This window comes from Eriocheir sinensis, chromosome 2, assembly GCF_024679095.1.
Source record: "Eriocheir sinensis breed Jianghai 21 chromosome 2, ASM2467909v1, whole genome shotgun sequence".
In the NCBI taxonomy this organism is placed as follows: Eukaryota; Metazoa; Arthropoda; class Malacostraca; order Decapoda; family Varunidae; genus Eriocheir; species Eriocheir sinensis.
The window spans coordinates 23,063,207-23,080,359 of NC_066510.1; the positions used below are offsets into that span (position 1 = coordinate 23,063,207).

The 17,153-nt window shown below is 46.1% G+C and overlaps 1 protein-coding gene across 5 annotated transcripts in view; it reads right to left on the bottom strand.

Moving 5' to 3' along the window:
- LOC127001478 (zinc finger protein rotund-like) overlaps positions 1 to 17,153 on the bottom strand; it is a 261,691-nt gene that overhangs the window by 143,834 nt on the left and 100,704 nt on the right. For 3 of the 5 annotated variants that reach the window (XM_050866058.1, XM_050866041.1, XM_050866035.1), the window contains exon 1: positions 2,175 to 3,480. The exons of 1 other annotated variant lie outside the window; for it this stretch is intronic. In XM_050866058.1, coding sequence (XP_050722015.1) covers positions 2,175 to 2,324 — 150 coding nt within the window. In that variant the 5' untranslated portion in view covers positions 2,325 to 3,480. Of the gene's footprint in view, positions 1 to 1,569; positions 1,702 to 2,174; positions 3,481 to 17,153 lie in introns of those variants that run through there. One more of the 5 variants, XM_050866067.1, reaches the window with a different exon arrangement.

The window sequence follows — 17,153 nt, forward strand, 5'->3', positions numbered from 1 at the left end:
GACTCGCTCATTACTACTGCCACCCCACCACCACGTCCCGCTGTGCTATTAAGTGATTGAGCCGTGAATTAGGGAATTAACTTGCGCCGGGCAGTCTGTCCTTTCTTTCCCACTATCACCCTTGTGTATACATGTGCCTATTATGCATGCATCACACAAGATAAAACGAGTTTTGCTTTGTTAAAGAGTAATCCAGCCTTCTCTGTACTCCTTGAGCTGCCGAGGCGTTCAAGAACCCCCCCCCCCCCATAAAATTACTATGAAGAGAAGCTTTTGAGGAGGCCTTTCAAACTCTGAAGAGAATGACTTATCGGTCAAAAAAAGATATTAGAACTCAGGACAGCGATGGCACATTTGATATCTAAAATTGTAGCTAAACTAACAGACCGTTGCGATCTCAAAGATTATTTTGTTTCCTGGAATGCAAGTTACTCCGTAATGTCACACTCGCGGCCGCTAGATGAACAGCGCCATTGTCTTGAGGCTACACTCTGCACACACTCGAGGCTGCCGGGCTCTCCAAGGTCTGTTTCGCGGCTCGCCGGTCTGAGGGACTGCGAGAGGAACGTATGAGCCGCAATTCCGTGATGTGGGCGACCCCTTCATTAAGCAGCCCACAGAGCACTGCAGCAGCGGTGAGCCTCGTCCCCGCTCCCACTCCGCCCACCACGATAAAGCGCACTTATTGGTCAGCATCGGCCTTCCGAGCAACATGCTAATGATGGCTGGGAAACTGTATCGGAGTGTCAGGTGTCTAGTTAGGAGCCATTGGGAGTCATATCTACCAAGGATAATTGTCTTTTATTGCAAGTTACAATGAGACCTTCGTCTATGGTTCTCAAGACCTGGACCCAACCACCCTCTCGGCCTCCCGCTCCCCTTCCTTCGCCTCAGAGACCTCTTCCTCAGGGTATTTCTACTCTCAGTATGTTTTATCAGTTTCAAACGCCCTTGAATGTAGCCCTGGCGTGTTGCTATTTACATAATGGGATCGAAAGTGGTAGGGAAGGATGAGCGATTCTCTTGGGCCACGGTATATTCATGATTTTTGCGATAAAATATGAAAGCAATTGATATGATATATAAATTCAATTCAAAATGCATTCATTAATCATATGGAGCAGATATGTGGATAAAACTGGATTTACCCAGATCTCCATTTTTGTCCAGGGATTTTAACCGAATAAAAATCTATGGGAAAAAAGCACGGAAGTACGGGCAGCGTGCGTGCAGTTACTCTTCATATGCCTCTGAAAGCCTGAAAAGTCCCTTCCCACCGCATGGCCGTGAAGAAAAAAGATGAAGTAAAAAAGAAAAAACATCAACTTGACAGCAGGGTACGCTTCTCGCTCTGAAACCCAACACAACCTCTGCGTTCTCTTATCTCCCACCGTTTCGGATCTCTGAAAGAATTTACATTAACGGCACTAAACCAGCGAGCGCACCACACCTCCTCTCACTCGCCTTTCACTCGTTTCAGATATCGCCGCCCATCATGGCCACACGACGGTCATCTGGTCACAGGTCATTTAGCGAGACTCCTCCGACACGCCTGTCTGGCTCACTTACCTTCTCTGAGGTCGTCTGTAGCCTTCGAGTCACCTACGGATAGGTCGCCTACGCCAGAGTCCTCGGTGATCGGTGCCACAGTCACTAGCGCCCTCGCACACCCACCCACGTGGTTCTCAGACGGACCAGTCTCCGTGGTCCCGCACTGATGCAACAGCACCCTTGCTACTGCCCTCGTACACCCTGTCTCACCCAGTTTCAACCCTCCCACTGCCCTCTGCCTCCTCCTCCTCCTCAGCCTCCTCCACCCTCTCCTCCTTGTTCTTGCCGCTTCTCCTCCACCTCCTCCTACCCTAAGATCACCTTGACTTACTACCCTTAATTGGCTCCCTCGTCTACCTAGGACGGTATGCCTTAATAGCCACACAAGGAAGGATTTATGGTTCTCCATAGACAAGATCGTTTCTGGTTTTATTGGTCTACTATTAATATCCTCAAGGCGTGATCAGTTTGTTTCTCGGCTTATGTAAATGTTCTATAATAAGCGGTTGTTACTCCTGAAGCATCCCAGCAGCAACACTTCGGATGTATTTATAAAGCTACTAACCAGAAGAATGTAGAATAGGAGTCAAATACTAATGACAAAAAGCTGTCAAGTTCATTACCTCAGCAGGACGAGGCGATGCGTGGGCGTAGTGGCCGTTGTGGGGCGTTGATGGGCGTCTTACTTCGTCCAGGTTGGAAAAGAATAAGTTACGGGGCATGGGGAAGGAAGGGGGCGTGGCTGTGGAATAATGCATTTTCATAGCACTCATTACTTTTCCTTCGAGTGCTGGTCACCGGAAGAGTTAGAATCTTGTCTGATTACTATTTATCTATTTCTTTTTAGTCGCAAATATCTTAATGGTAAACTATCACTGGAGTTTTCCACAAGGTGATCACTTTTGTTCTTATGCACACACAAAACAGATCTGTCCAGCTGGCCTCCCGCGCACAGTCCTGGCTGTCTTCTGCGCAACCACCTGTTTGTTACTGGCACGGTCAGCTGAGCGCGCCTGACAGAGAGTGTGAGGCCCGGCCCCAGGAAATAGCTCTGGATCCAGGTGGGGCCGCGAAGCACTGTTGACGGCACCGACTCTTCTCGTGCACTGCCGCCCGTAGATCAACTGACAACCACGGCCTTGCGTTGAGTTCATGGATGGGGCGGACAACACTTCCGGCAACTTATTAAACAGGTGTAATTGTAGTTAATAATTAACATAAAACGAAAAACATAAATACGTAGATTTTCTTTCAAATATCAGTTTCCATTCATCATAAATTTGGGCGGAATCCATATTATTATTTGTCACATGAACGCAAGCCTTAATTCCAAGACGGATGAGGTGGACGGGTGGGTGGTGTCCTCCTCCAAGGCGGTGGAGCGACAAGGCACGAGCTAGGAACTGGCCGGGCTGGTGGGCGGGCGTAGGTGTGCCCGCGGGAGGGTGGTGGCGCCGGACGGAGGCAGGCCGCGGGAGGGTAGTATCACGCACGGCAGCCGGCGTGTGAGTGAGTCTGTGAGCGCGGGGCCAGAGTGAGTGAGGCCGGGCCACCACGCACGTTGTCGCCACTGCCGCCACTGCCGCCACCACCACCACCACCGCTCTTGGTATTGCCGTTGCTGCAGCCGCCACCGCTGACGCTGCTGATGTCGATGCTGGTACCGCGTGAGCGTGCGTCTACGAACACGGGACAACCAATCGTTGAGAGTTTGGTCGGCGAGTCGTAACACTCTGAAGGTGCCGTGGCCGACAGTCAACTCACTCCTTTGTCTCGCCGCCCCCGCGATACCTCCCCCCGCCGCCCCCTGGCTCGGTGTCAGCGTTTATCCGTCACCAACAAGCTTCTTCTGTCTCCTAGCTACCACAGAGTCTTTTCCTCTGGCAACACACATTGTAGTTCTCGTTTCTTATTTTTAGTCTTTATTTCTTATCCCTGTTCCGGTCACCCCAAGTCTTTCGGTCTCCTGAGTCAGCCATCGAGCCTTTCACCTTGAGCTAAGAGCGATGTAAAAAAAAAAAAAAAAAAACACCATCACCGGTGTATTCAACATTTCCCCATCTAAATAATTTCAAGTAATCCCCCCATTTCCTCCAAACTCCTCACACCTTGCCTCCACTTTTCTCCGTCCCCGCCCCCTCCAACACCTCATCTACGTCCACCGCAATTTTCCTGAGAGGTAGTTACATTTGTATTACGTGCAGAAAGCTATCAATATAATCACTGTATTTCAGTGGCCGCAAAAGATAATTGGGGCTTAGGAATATAGAGAAAATTAGGGCGACACTTTGTTTTGGCAAAAACGATTTACCGCGGTGCTAAGCCACTTAAACCTTCATGAAAACTTAGGGAAGAAACTTACTTCGGAATGTGTAAGGTGGACCATGTCCCGAAAATGAGCATATGAGGGAAATGGCAGCGTGTGAGTAAACACGAGGCTGATGTCTAGTGGGCAAGGATTATTGGAAAGTTTAAATGTGAAGGTGAGTCGGTGAGGGTGTGAACACGGGTTGTTGGTGCGTGTGTCTCCGTTGCTGGGTGGGTGTGAGGACGCGGGCGTGGATGTGAACGCGAGTTGTGGGCTGGTGTGTCTTCGTTGCTGAATTGGTTAGAGACAGCGGGCGTGGGTGTGAACACAGGATATGGGATGGCATGTCTAAGTTGTATGTGGGGGGCGTGTGGGCATAGGTGGGTGTGGGCGTGGGTGTGGAGCTCCCGACGAAGCTACATACACGTGGGCGGGCGTGGTAGGTATCTTTATGACACAGGGGAGGAGTGGAGACTGTGTCTGGAGCCTCATAGAACACGGATAAAAGAGGCCTAAACTTTATATTTCATCCTTTATATTTGGCTCTAACGGTAAGCAATGCTAGCGGAGAAAACACAGGTAGCGATTGGGCTACCAATTTCAGCTTGGGATAAAACATTTGTAATAAAAGACAAACAAATCTGACTAATCTCACCAGAGAATGTCAAAGACGCTTGAGTTAACGGGATCAGTGGCTCATAAAATACTACCGAGTACGTATGTTGCCGTTGAGACAAAACATGCTCGAAAGGTCATAATGAAAAAAAAAGCAGGTAAGAAAGTCTGAAGTGACAACCTACTCACCAAGCTACAGGTACGTACGATGGTTTATATCGCCCAGGTCGATACACCGGACACATACCTGAAAACAAGGGAAAAGAGTTTTAGTTATACTGCATAGTGAGGCAAAAAGTGAACAGCTTGGCCCCCAGGTATGCCATCATTCCTGTTCTTTTCAGCGGCAGTTTCATGGTCTCATGTATATGGACACACAGCTACAACTCTTCCTTAGATCTCAATGCTTTACTGCTTATTTTTTTATATGAGTTCCTCAGTACTATATGATTTGTGAAGATTTGAGTAAATAGCGACCCTGTCAATGAAGATAATAAAATATGGAAGCGCAATTCGGCAGGTGTTGCCAGTTGTATCTGGGTCGGTCACTGAAGCCACCTGTGTGTGGAGCAATCAATATGTTCTGTGTTTGTACTTACTTCCTCGCACACGTCACTCTTCTGGCACCGTAATATTTGAGACTAAAGACCATCCTGGCACACCTGATATTCACCTCCCGTGCACTGGCAGGTCACAGGTAAAGGTTAACACAATAAAGAAGCTTCTCGACATTTTGTATTCCTGCACGAGTGCCGCGGGGTACTCCGCCGCCACATAGGATGTGCCCGACATTCCTAATTACTGTGTCACAGCTGAATAACCCTTGTTCGACCGCAAAGGCGTGCAGCTCAGAGGACAATGAGTACCTCCTTGACACGAGAACTGACCATTCAGGCAGCTAGTGCCTCCATGGTGAAGCAGGCGAGGTACTAACTGACCTTTACCAACCTTGATCTTATTTCCCTCAATGCCTCAAAAAAATCTTGCCTAACGTCTCTTGTTTATTATTAATACTCTCTGACATTAATCATACATTTTCCAAATCACACATTTACACGGTACATTATAAAACAAAAATTCAGTCATTCTAACAGACGCCTCATAAGATTTTACGAGAGAAAATTAATCCCAAGATGAAGAGGTGCGTACAATGTTGCTTGTGAGGAGGATGAAGCGACGTGGGGAGAGAAGAGAAAAGGAGGGAGGAAGAAAGGGCAGATGAGGAGTATGTGGGGAAAGGGAGAAGGGATGAGGGAAAAAAGGAAGGAGAGGGGGAGAGATGGAGACAAGGGAAAGACGCTATTTTAAGAATCGCCCTTTCTACACTTTTCCGCGACACCAAGATTCTGGTGGCTGTGCTGTGCTCTACAAGGCGGTGTCACTCCTGTACGCTCCGCGGCCTTAAACAGAATATTCTGACACCAAATTAAGTGTTTTCTTCCCTTTCCCAACCTTATCATTGTAATGTCACGCTCTATGATGAATGCAGACTTTATTGCCAAGCAGTTAATAATGAATGATGATCTGAAGTGAATTAAAGTGCATGGCAAGTAATTTCTCACACGTCCGTTTCGAGGTAAAGCCTTGTACCTCACATCAACCATCAAGTATGCAAATGAACCACGGTCGGCCCTCCTGCAATACCCATACAAATTACCTCTTCTTTGGATAACTCAAATATATCACGACTTTAGCCTTCACAATGCTCGGTCGCTGCGGCCATGTGAAGTAGGGGAAATCCATTCAGACGCGCGGGACCCCAACAATTGTACACAGATTCAGAAAACGAGAATCTCCGAGGTGGCGCTGAGCCCAAGGCTGGAGGCTAATGGACATGCCGCCCCCCTCCCGGGGTGTCGTGTTTCCGAGATGCACCTCTCGGGGCGCGGGGCGGTGCTGTTCCTAACCCCATAACGTGACATGGTTGGAAAATGTTCCAGTTACGCGCGATTTTTGTCACGAAATATCTGGTTTTTGTATGAAGGCCCAGAAAACAAACAAAAAAATCGGAGTTTTCAAATTATTTAAATTTGTGGCGGATAACTAAAACTATTATTTATACTTTTCAGGAAAAAATCGTTTTTTTCTCCATGAAAACTAAAAATACGAATTATACTACAGGATCTTTACAGATAACTGTGATCCCCGATCCCTCAGAAGCCTCTCCATCAGGCTTGGGCAGTGAGGGGCAGCTATCACAGCTTCCATCTCACGGAGGCGCATCCCTGGCCGGCCCCTCTCTCGTCTTCCTGAAGCCTACCTCTTCCCCTCCAACCCTCGCCACGCCGGGCACCAGGTGTAGAGCTCAGCGTGGGAACATGGTGTAGGGGAGGGCGCAGGGGGACAGAAGGGTTAAATAAGATCCGCGCCGGAGGATAAGGGAGCGAGAGGAGGCCGACGGAGCCCAAAGGGTTGAATTGGGTGCGCCGTCCCTGCCCGGCCCCCTCGACACCCCCATGACGGAGCATATCTTAAGGTAAATTACAACCGTCTGCGTGACAACCTCATTCAAACAATTCAACAGATGAGGTGGACGGTCCGCGGAAGATGGATGTCCGGCCCTGTCACTCGGTGGGCCTGAGTCCAGCGTCGGCGGTTTCTCTGTTGAATGGCAGCGAGATGACTTACGGCTCTGGCGGAGGGACGCGCTTGAAGGCACCTTTAATTGATGGCACTTTTAAATGATGCTCTGTGAAGGCTCCCGCGCTCTGCCATACTGATTCATGTCGCTCCTGGAGATCTCGCCAGTCAAAATGAAACATGATACATGATGTCACACAATCAAAAAATACTGGCGATTGATATTTTTTACACAAAAAACAAAAAACAAAAAAAAAAACCATATATGATGCATGAATATTATTAACAACAAAAAAAGTTCTTGGTAATTTTTTTTCTTGTAACATTAATCATAATGGAAGACTATATTTCGTATTTAAAAAAAATGCCTGCGAATGGCGTTCAAACAATTAACTGTCGCTGCTAAAACTTCTGACTTTCAACTGCAGTCTTAAGAAAAAATCCACAGACACATTCTGTACAGAGACGCATAAATAAATTAAATAATTTAGGTTTTGAGTGATAAGTTTGATGACACCAATAAACATATCACCGCCACAACTACCTCATTATTGCCAGTGCCACAGTCTTCAACAACAGCACCATCGACAACAACAACACTGTACACTTCCAGCATCATCTTCAATGTTATTGCCACCACACTCTCCCATCGCTCCCACCCTCCGCAGCATCCCGCTCTCCTCTCCTCCTTTGCCCTGCACCTCAGGCAATAACATAAACACTTCAGAAATCATCGTATCGCGCCAGACTTTCAAAATATTCTACACATTTATACGAGATGTAATATACCCATTATAGTAAATGTTTTTTTTTTCACTCAACTCATACACTATACATCCAGAATAATATGCTCAATGCAAAACGGCGTTTGTTTCTCTTTATATATATACAGTATTGGAAATTAATTGCCCACGCGGTATAATGAACAAAATCAAATGAGATGAAACCTGAACATACGGAACACAGGCCGATACAGCGAAAAAAAAAAAGTACCATGTCAGGGCAAGGTAGTCAGCCATCCATGGTGCTGGGAATGGAGACAGACAGAGAGACGGATAGACAGACAGACAAACAGAGCCACACACACACACACACACACACACACAGACACACACACACACACACACACACACAAGAAAGGAAACGTTAGAGGAGAATGAATTATTAACACTGTCACCCAATGATCCTGAAAGCCTCGCCTCTAACAAAGCCTCGGTGAAGGGGACGCTCTCACCCACACGCTTCCGCCCTTCCCTCGGGTTTGTCTGTCCGGCAGGAAGCAAAAAAAGGCGAAATGTGGCGGAGAGAACAAGGAACGGACTGTGACCTCAGACTGGCGGACTATCGGGCGGCATCACGAGCGCTTGACCCCTGCCCGTGCAATACTCAGGTGAAAACATCAGCAAAACAAAGGCTCGCATAAAAAGTCTCCGTGTGCTAAGACCTTTTTGACCTAAGGGATGCCCAGGTAAGAGATAGACTCCCCCGCCTCCTGCCGGGAGTCCTGCGGGTGAATGTCTGGGTGACACAGTCGCAGGTCGAGGCTCCCTTCTGAAGTCACGACCTTCGCCGTTCGCTGCACTTTTTCTCCCTCCACTCTTCTCTCTTTCTCTCTTTAGCATAATGTTTCATCTTAACCGCAATATTAGGAAATAAATTAAAAAAAATATATACTCCATTGCTTTATGATCATGTACGGCGTTATTCTACTGTGGATTCAGAGGAAGCTTCGAGACTGGCACAGCATTTCTTCTTTAATATCAGAAAGATCACTGCAGCAAGACAACACGGAGCAGTCTCATGACCCCCCCCCCCGCCGGGCGTCGTTGGCGAACTCCCACTCGGCACGTCTTCCGAGCCGCGGCCTCAATTCAAAAGAAAACCTCTTTCTTTCCGTTGCCTTCGCTTCTATATTTTTTTCTTGCCCCTTCCCATGGTTACGTGGCGTGAGCTTTCTGCCTCGTCGGGAAGGCAAAAAACAGAAAAAACAATGTCGTTCATGACACCGTCCCACTTCCCAACCTTCCGTCTGGCTTCTCGCTTCTTTGTCAGCCGCAGTGCCACCTCAGATAGCCATCGAATGCCACTCACCAACACACTATCACCTTAACTTGACACTCACTTTGGTATAAAAATGCAAACTCTTCCCACTGATTTTTTTCTTCACGACTCAAAATGCAGTCGAATTCCAAGCTTATCGTGACAACTCTGTTGCCATGGAGCTTTCATGGTTCCAGCCCCGTCATGGTCCCAGCCCCATGCATCACCGACGTTCCTTGCACTGGACCGGACACGCCCACTCCTCATAGCGCGCCCGTGGCATGGAAATGCCTCGGGTGGTGCAACACTGAGTCCTTAGTATGGCACAAGGGCTGTTGCCCCATCATAGTAAGTGACAACAACCCCTCCCAGCCTTATAGCTGCCCCGCCGCCGATCCAAGACTTGTTACCCTTCCTCAATGAACGGATTACAAGGAAACGAAAAACAAATGCCATTACACTTAGTAACCTGAAGATCTCCCAGATTGCCATATTCAAGGACAATGTAGTGTTAGGCAAATTAAACAGCTTATTTTTTTCCTTACTGAAGCGAAAGTCTATCTGTCGGACCTTGTTTGTTGTGGAAGTATGACGAAACTGTCTGAGTCATCGGCTGTCTCCACTGTTAACACCTTTGGCATTTCCTTTATACATTTTAAACTTGGGGAATGAGAGAGAGAGAGAGAGAGAGAGAGAGAGAGAGAGAGAGAGAGAGAGAGAGAGAGAGAGAGAGAGTGAGAGAGAGAGAGAGAGAGAGAGAGAGAGAGAGAGAGAGAGAGAGAGAGAGAGAGAGAGAGAGAGAGAGAGAGAGAGAGAGAGAGAGAGAGAGAGAGAGAGAGAGAGAGAGAGAGAGAGAGAGAGAGAGAGAGAGAGAGAGAGAGAGAGAGAGAGAGAGAGAGAGAGAGAGAGAGAGAGAGAGAGAGAGAGAGAGAGAGAGAGAGAGAGAGAGAGAGAGAGAGAGAGAGAGAGAGAGAGAGAGAGAGAGAGAGAGAGAGAGAGAGAGAGAGAGAGAGAGAGAGAGGAGAGAGAGAGAGAGGAGAGAGAGAGAGAGAGAGAGAGAGAGAGAGAGAGAGAGAGAGAGAGAGAGAGAGAGAGAGAAGAGAGAGAGAGAGAGAGAGAGAGAGAGAGAGAGAGAGAGAGAGAGAGAGAAGAGAGGAGAGAGAGAGAGAGAGAGAGAGAGAGAGAGAGAGGGTGAGGGCCCCCTCTTGATGCCAGAGAGGGCAGCCAGAGGGAGACATGGCCACACCCTCGCCACACTGGCTACATTAACCCTCACCCACCATCACCCTCAGCGTGGGGTACTCGACGAGGGGAAACAATGTTTTGGCCGACAAAGGGCGTGAATGTCTCCACCACAGGAGTCTTATGTGCCTATTAAGGGCGCGGAGGGCCCCTACTGAATCCGCAAAAAGGGGCAATTAATGTTGAAGAGCGTTTAGGCGCCCCGTAAAATGATTTGAATACAGTAACTGGTGCGCTGCAAGATGCTGGTCAATGGCGGTGCAGGGTTTTGTCCGGCCAACTAATAACCTTAAGAGGACTCACGCCGTGGCGTTTTGTGTTAAGCAGGCGGGCAGCGGCCCATACAGCTCCCTGAGAAGCGAGGGTTGCAAGCATTCACACCTCGCAGGTCCATCGGACCCATCGAGCCCTTGGGAATTCCCTGCAGGCCGAGGGTTGCTGGGCGGGGCGGGCTCTGACAGCAGCTTGTTATTTACTTGACTGGGAGCCCGAAATACCAAAAATTCAAACAGTATTTTGCATCAGTAAAAATGTTTTATCTTAGAAAAATCTAAACACATATGCGATCCTTCTACTTGTATAGCCTTAACGAGTCTTACATTCGGGGTCACGGTGGAGGTGATTTCCATGAAAATAGCTGCGGAGGATCATAAATATTAATTCTGCGGTTAGGATGCTCTTCCTGCAAATCTCTGCCCGCGGCAGGAGCAGCACGCCCGTACACCCATCACTCTTCGGCTATCTTGTAATCACTTTCGTCGAGTCCTGAGGGCACCGACCGCACTCCATCTGTTGCCTGGCGAGAGTGAGGCGTCCTGGCCTGTCACCCTCCTGCCGGGGAGCACGACGTGGACGAGGACGAAGGAGATGGAAAGGAGGAAGGGCAGCCCGAAGAAAGTCAGCTTGTAGGGGTGACGGACCCCTGTGTTATTCAATTATATGGTAATGTCACTCGCGCGACCTTGGGATGGCTGGGGCGATGACCACCACGGGTAACGTTGATTTTACTTAAATTTTATTTTATTAAACGTATTTTTTTGTCATTAATGAAATACTACCAATATCAGAAACAAAGCCTGTTACATATGTACACACATATATATTTTTAAAGAAAAAATATATATCCTGCCGGTGAGGAGAGATAACGCTGAAGAAAAACAAAACAATAACGGTAGTAGCGAGGCCACCTACCGCCATCTTTATTCTCTGCTGGTTGTGACTAGACTGCCACAGACCCTGGAGGCGGCCTCTGAGGGTAACAAGAGACACTTGCTTCGCTGCCCGTGGGACATGATGCATGGGAATATAATAGAATTCACAGCCCCGGAGAGGAAAGCGCCCGTAGCGAGCCAACATCCTCGCACCGCAACAACCCTCGTGGTAATTCAGATGAAGCCGAAACCGACCATTGCTGAGTAAAGGATCACAGACCGAGAGGTAATGACGGAGTAATCCATTCCGCGGAGATTGATGCGTGTCTTCCTTCTAGTTTAGGAAAGGCGGCCACGGGATGAAGTACAAGTGTGGGCTCAAGATGCGGAGAAAGGGAGAGGAAAGGTGGAAAGGACGTGATTCTCTATTTAGTCGGTGAAGGTAGTGCCACCTTTGATCGGCTTGCAAACACACACACACACACACACACACACACACACACACAAAAGCGTCTTCCCGGCTGTTGTGTGTATGTGTGTCTTCCTACCCGTGTGTCTGGATACAAATTCAGGTTCACAGGTAAGTGAGAACATCCGCTGTATGTTCAGCAGACCTCGAATGTTAACTGAAGAAAAACAATAAAATAAAATCTGATAATCATTTCCGTTCCGATTTTTTTTTTCTTCCGTTAAGCGGTTTAATCAATCGGTTGTTTGCAGTGCCTTTGCCGGATGCTCCCTCCCTCCGCGGGTAGGCTGGTGACGCGGAGCATCCTGATCCTGACACTTATGAATTGTTTTCCCTTCAGCTACGTGACCAGGCCTTCCCGACGACGTGCTGTCGACGTGCGTGAGGTAGAAGGTGTCCTCGACAGAGCCCTTCCGTGGGTGTAGCCCAACGTTCTCCGTGGCGGCCCCGGGGTGTGGGTAGCAACGCGCCGGGGCGGCTCTCCCGTGTAATTCTGCCAAAATTATTCGCTCCGATGAGCCGGTGCTTAAGGCAGGGATTCCGACCCGCTGCCGCCCCGCCCCCACCATCACCGCCATCCCCTCCACCACTATCTTGTGCAGCAGCAACGCTGCTTTCACCACACCAGTCAACACCACAACCATCACCACCATTGTAAGCAACATCACGTTCATCATAACAACCACCCAGACCAACACCCGTCATCACATTCGCTACCATACAGCCCCTCAAACATCCCGTATATTACCGTCTTGGCCATCATCACCATCATCAATACCAGTGGACAGATGAAAAGTCTTATTGATGATATATCTATCTATCTATCTATCTATCTATCTATCTATATATATATATCTATATATATCTATATCTATATCTATATCTATATATATATATATATATATATATATATATATCTCTATATATATCTATATATATATATATATATATATATATATATATATATATATATATATATATATATATATATATATATATATATATATATATATATATATATATATATATATATATATATATATATATATATATATATATATATATATATATATATATATATATATATATATATATATATATATATATATTATATATATATATATATATATATATATATATATATATATATATATATATATATATATAGGCAAAATGCACGGCGATATTTCTACTCCCATTCAGCCATTGCTAAGTTAAATCCTGTCACTAAAAAAAATAATGCTCAAATTTTCAAACTTCGCACAATGAGAAATATTACTTGAAAGAAGTATTTTAAAAATTTCAGATCCTCTAAAAACTAATCTTCATTTACTTTGCCTCCATTAGAAAAAAGAGGATTTTTTTTTATTAAATCACATTCTCTAAATCCAGAAACACTAGCAGTAAAATGTATTAAAACCTCATGATTCTCCTCCAGAAGAAACTAAGCAAAGCATAAGGACATCAGAGCATAAAAACATAAGAGTCTGCAGGAGGCCAGGAGGACTAAATAGGGAAACAACCCTCTTCCTATCTGGACGGAGGTCTTTGTGGTAATTTATTTCTCCATTCTTTGATGAGACCGGAAGTCGAACCGATGTTTCGGTTCACCAAAACTATTTTTCCATATGAATTCAGAAACCAAACTTGAGACACACTTTTACCATGCTTTCAATTACTCGAAAACAAGCGTTATATCTAAGAAAGAATGATTCGATCATGTTCATTTAGCAACAGTCTGAACTCCATTTACCCTTTCTGTATCTCTCTCATTGGCTGGCTGGTCCGGGGACTTCTTTTAAGGACAAAATTTTGCCGAGAGGCTTTCCAAGTTCGCGTCTCCGCTATTTTTCCGTCTACTAGCCACTTGGAGGTAGATGAACCATGACTCAGGGTTCAACGGACCGGACAGGCAAGCGCATGAGGGGACGGGCAAGGAAGGAAAACGCTCTTTTTAGTCGACGTGAAGCAGGTGATCCGGCCTCGCGCGTCCGTTTTTTGAGTCGTTCTCAAAAACACAAGCGTAAAAGTCATGTTGCTTCCTGGTTGACTGAGAATATTAATTGTGATGCCAGTGCTTATTTATTTCATTTTCATCCATTAGCTTCACTTTTTTTTACGATGAAACTAATAATGATAGTGATGATGAACCCGGAGGAGAGGAGGAGGATGAAGAGGAGGAGGAGGAGGAGGAGGAGGAGGAGGAGGAGGAGGAGAAGGAAACATGGAATAGCAGGCACCATAAAACATGTTGGCTAATACGAAGTTGCCTGCTTTGGTGATTCAATCTGTTCGTTTGGCATTTCAGTGACCTGCAGAACAAGCTTAATGACTCGTTGTTTGTTCGCACGAGATCGATAAATTCACTACTGTCGAGAGAGCGGTCAGTGCCATTTAAAATTAGTTTATATTTATTTTTTGCACTAACTTCTCAAGGAAGGCAATTCCAGTGGCGGATAATTCGGTACGATAAAATTCTTACCGATATATGCATTCAAAAGGCTCTATTAAAACGTTACACTATTATTTCAAGTTCGTGGATCAGTTTAGGGTTCAAACAACTTGGGGTGATCGACGTCATTGAACTTGTTGAGGTAATTGAAAACTTGTATGAAAACCCTTCATAGCCACCTTTTTCCAACTATTGTTTTACACCAAGGGAGGCAGCTCAGGGGCAAGAAGTAAAAACACAACAATAAAAAAAAGTCCGCTAGGTGCTGCTCCAGCGACCGAGAAAGAAAAAATGAGAGGCCAGAGGAGAAGCCAGTTGCGAGGGAAAGGTGTCTTGATACACTCCTTGTGAGTCTTGTTCTTCATTCATCTACGTCCTCAGCGACGGTATAATTTTCGTGGCGCGGCGCTGTACTCTGTAATAATTCGATGTCCTTCTTGATGTTAGTGGACAAGGACTGAACTACGTATTCCGGGGGAGGAGGAAGGAGAGGGTCGAGACGGAGGAAAAGGAGGACGAGGAAGAAACTGAGAGGACAAAAAGGGTGACAATGATACATAAAAAATTTCCACTCCATACATAATACAGCTGTCGAAAATTGTATAGATGATGTGACTTTCAATAAAAAAAGAAGAAATGTAAACAACAAGAAGAAGTATACATCGCCTGTCAGAGTAAATACGTGTCTGGAAACTCAAGTAAACAAAAAAGAAAGACTATCAGCACCCCGGCAAGCATAAAACGCACACCATATCATTCACCAAAAATCGCGCTCCTTCATAATGTATTGTTAAAATGTTTGCGTGTTGTTGCTTCCATCACGTTACGGTCTTGGATTGACATGTAGAAAACTCTCGTCGCAACGCTTATCAGAGCGAAGAGTCATGCTTCCTTAAAGTAAATAAATTGTTGTAGAGTTGACGCAGGAGATGGCGCTGAGTGGAGATAGAGAGAGAGAGAGCAAGCGAGGGAAAGAAGGTAGACAAAAATGCAAGAGGTAGAAGAACAGGGAAAATTGGAGGAAGGAGATAGAAGTATGCGTTAGAGGTGCAGTACAACTAGAGAATGATGAAGAGTGAGAAAGGGTGAGGATAAACAAGCCAGGGAATCTTAAGAGTAAGCAACAGAGAAGAAGACGAGGAAGGAACTGGAGATGATAAAGTGAGAGAGAGCAAAGGCCAAACAACAAGAAACAGTGAGTAACCACTTGTACAGGGTGAGTTGGGCGTGGCAGGGCAGGGCAAAGTGAGGCAGGGTGAGGAGATATAGAGCGAAAGGAGGAAGGGTTAAATAAATAAGGCCAAACAAAGGAACGGTGAAATGAGGCAGGGTTGAGGGAGGCAAGGTGAAAGTGGACAGGGTGAGGAGTGAGCAGGATGGAAGGCAGGGTGAGCAGGGTGACGAGGGAGGATGGAAGGTAGGGTGAGCGGGGAGCGACAAGGTAAGGTGAAGTGCGGCAAAGTGAAGTGAGATAGAGTGAAGAGTCAAGAGTAGAAGAGGGCAGGGTGTAGGGCGGCAGGGTGAAGGGATACAGGGTGAAGGGACTCGACAGCTGCTCTGGGGCTTTGCAATTCTTCCCTCCACCAACCTGTTGCCTCTCTGATCCCTCTCCCTCGCCCTTTCCTCCTTCCGTCTTTATTCCCGCAATCCCCTTCCTCCATTTTTTCCCTTCTTTTTATTCTACAAGTCTTTTTCTCTCACTTGGTAAATCTCCGCTCTTATCTGTCGGGTATTCGGCATTTTGTTCTTTTTGTCTCCTCATCTGAGAACCTTCCAACTTCACTTCTTGATATTATTCATTGATAAACGCGGGGCCACGCCTACCTGATGATTATGCAGTAAAACTTAGATCCTCTGACGATAAAAGGGAGAAATATAGAGGCAATCAGGCGGACGTTTCATTAGACAAACTGAGCATTAAAGCTGTCAAGAGGATGCAGATGTAAAGTTCACCTTTTATAAAGAGAACTTTACATTGGCAGCTCCGCAAAAGCAAAGGTTACACTGCGTGATCTTCAACTCTCCTTTGTCTGGGGGTTAAGGAGGCTCTGTAGGGACTGGCAATGAAGCAAGGTGAGGAGAAGGGAAGGAGGAGCCGCTGGGAGAAGGGGTACTATTCCTCTCGAGTCGGCTCCTGAACTGCAAAATATTTTCTCATGCTGTAAAATTAAGACATTTGTTTATGCGCTTTCCATTATGCTTCCTGAGGTTGATTATTTCTGTATTTAGGTTAAAAATCGTACTCATCGAAACTCATTATATTTACGTAAGGGATATCGTACATAGTTTTGCAATATACTTTGATTTTGTTTTTCAGCAAGAAAACAAAAACATCAGTATCATGTGATATGAATTTCGCAGACTTGACTTGGAATTTTTTTTCAGTGTAAGATAAACTTTGTACACGGATCCTCTTGACAGTTTTAGCGTTCAGTTTGTTCAATAAGATGTCAAGCGTAACACCGGCTACGTCAACATCTCTCACTGTTTGCACACCTCTTTTATCGTCTACACGACACCTTTTATTTTCTTCACAGCATCTTTTGTCTTCACACCTGTACACTGCTCCTCAGCCATAAGGGGTGTCATAGTCTTCCCTTATCTTCTATTTGAATTACGATGATGATGACAATGATGATGATAATGTTGATGAAGATGATCATAATGACAACGATATAATCGTAGAAATTACTAGGATGAAAAAAATCCTGATAATAATAATGTAATAGAGTGGAACCAGCCACG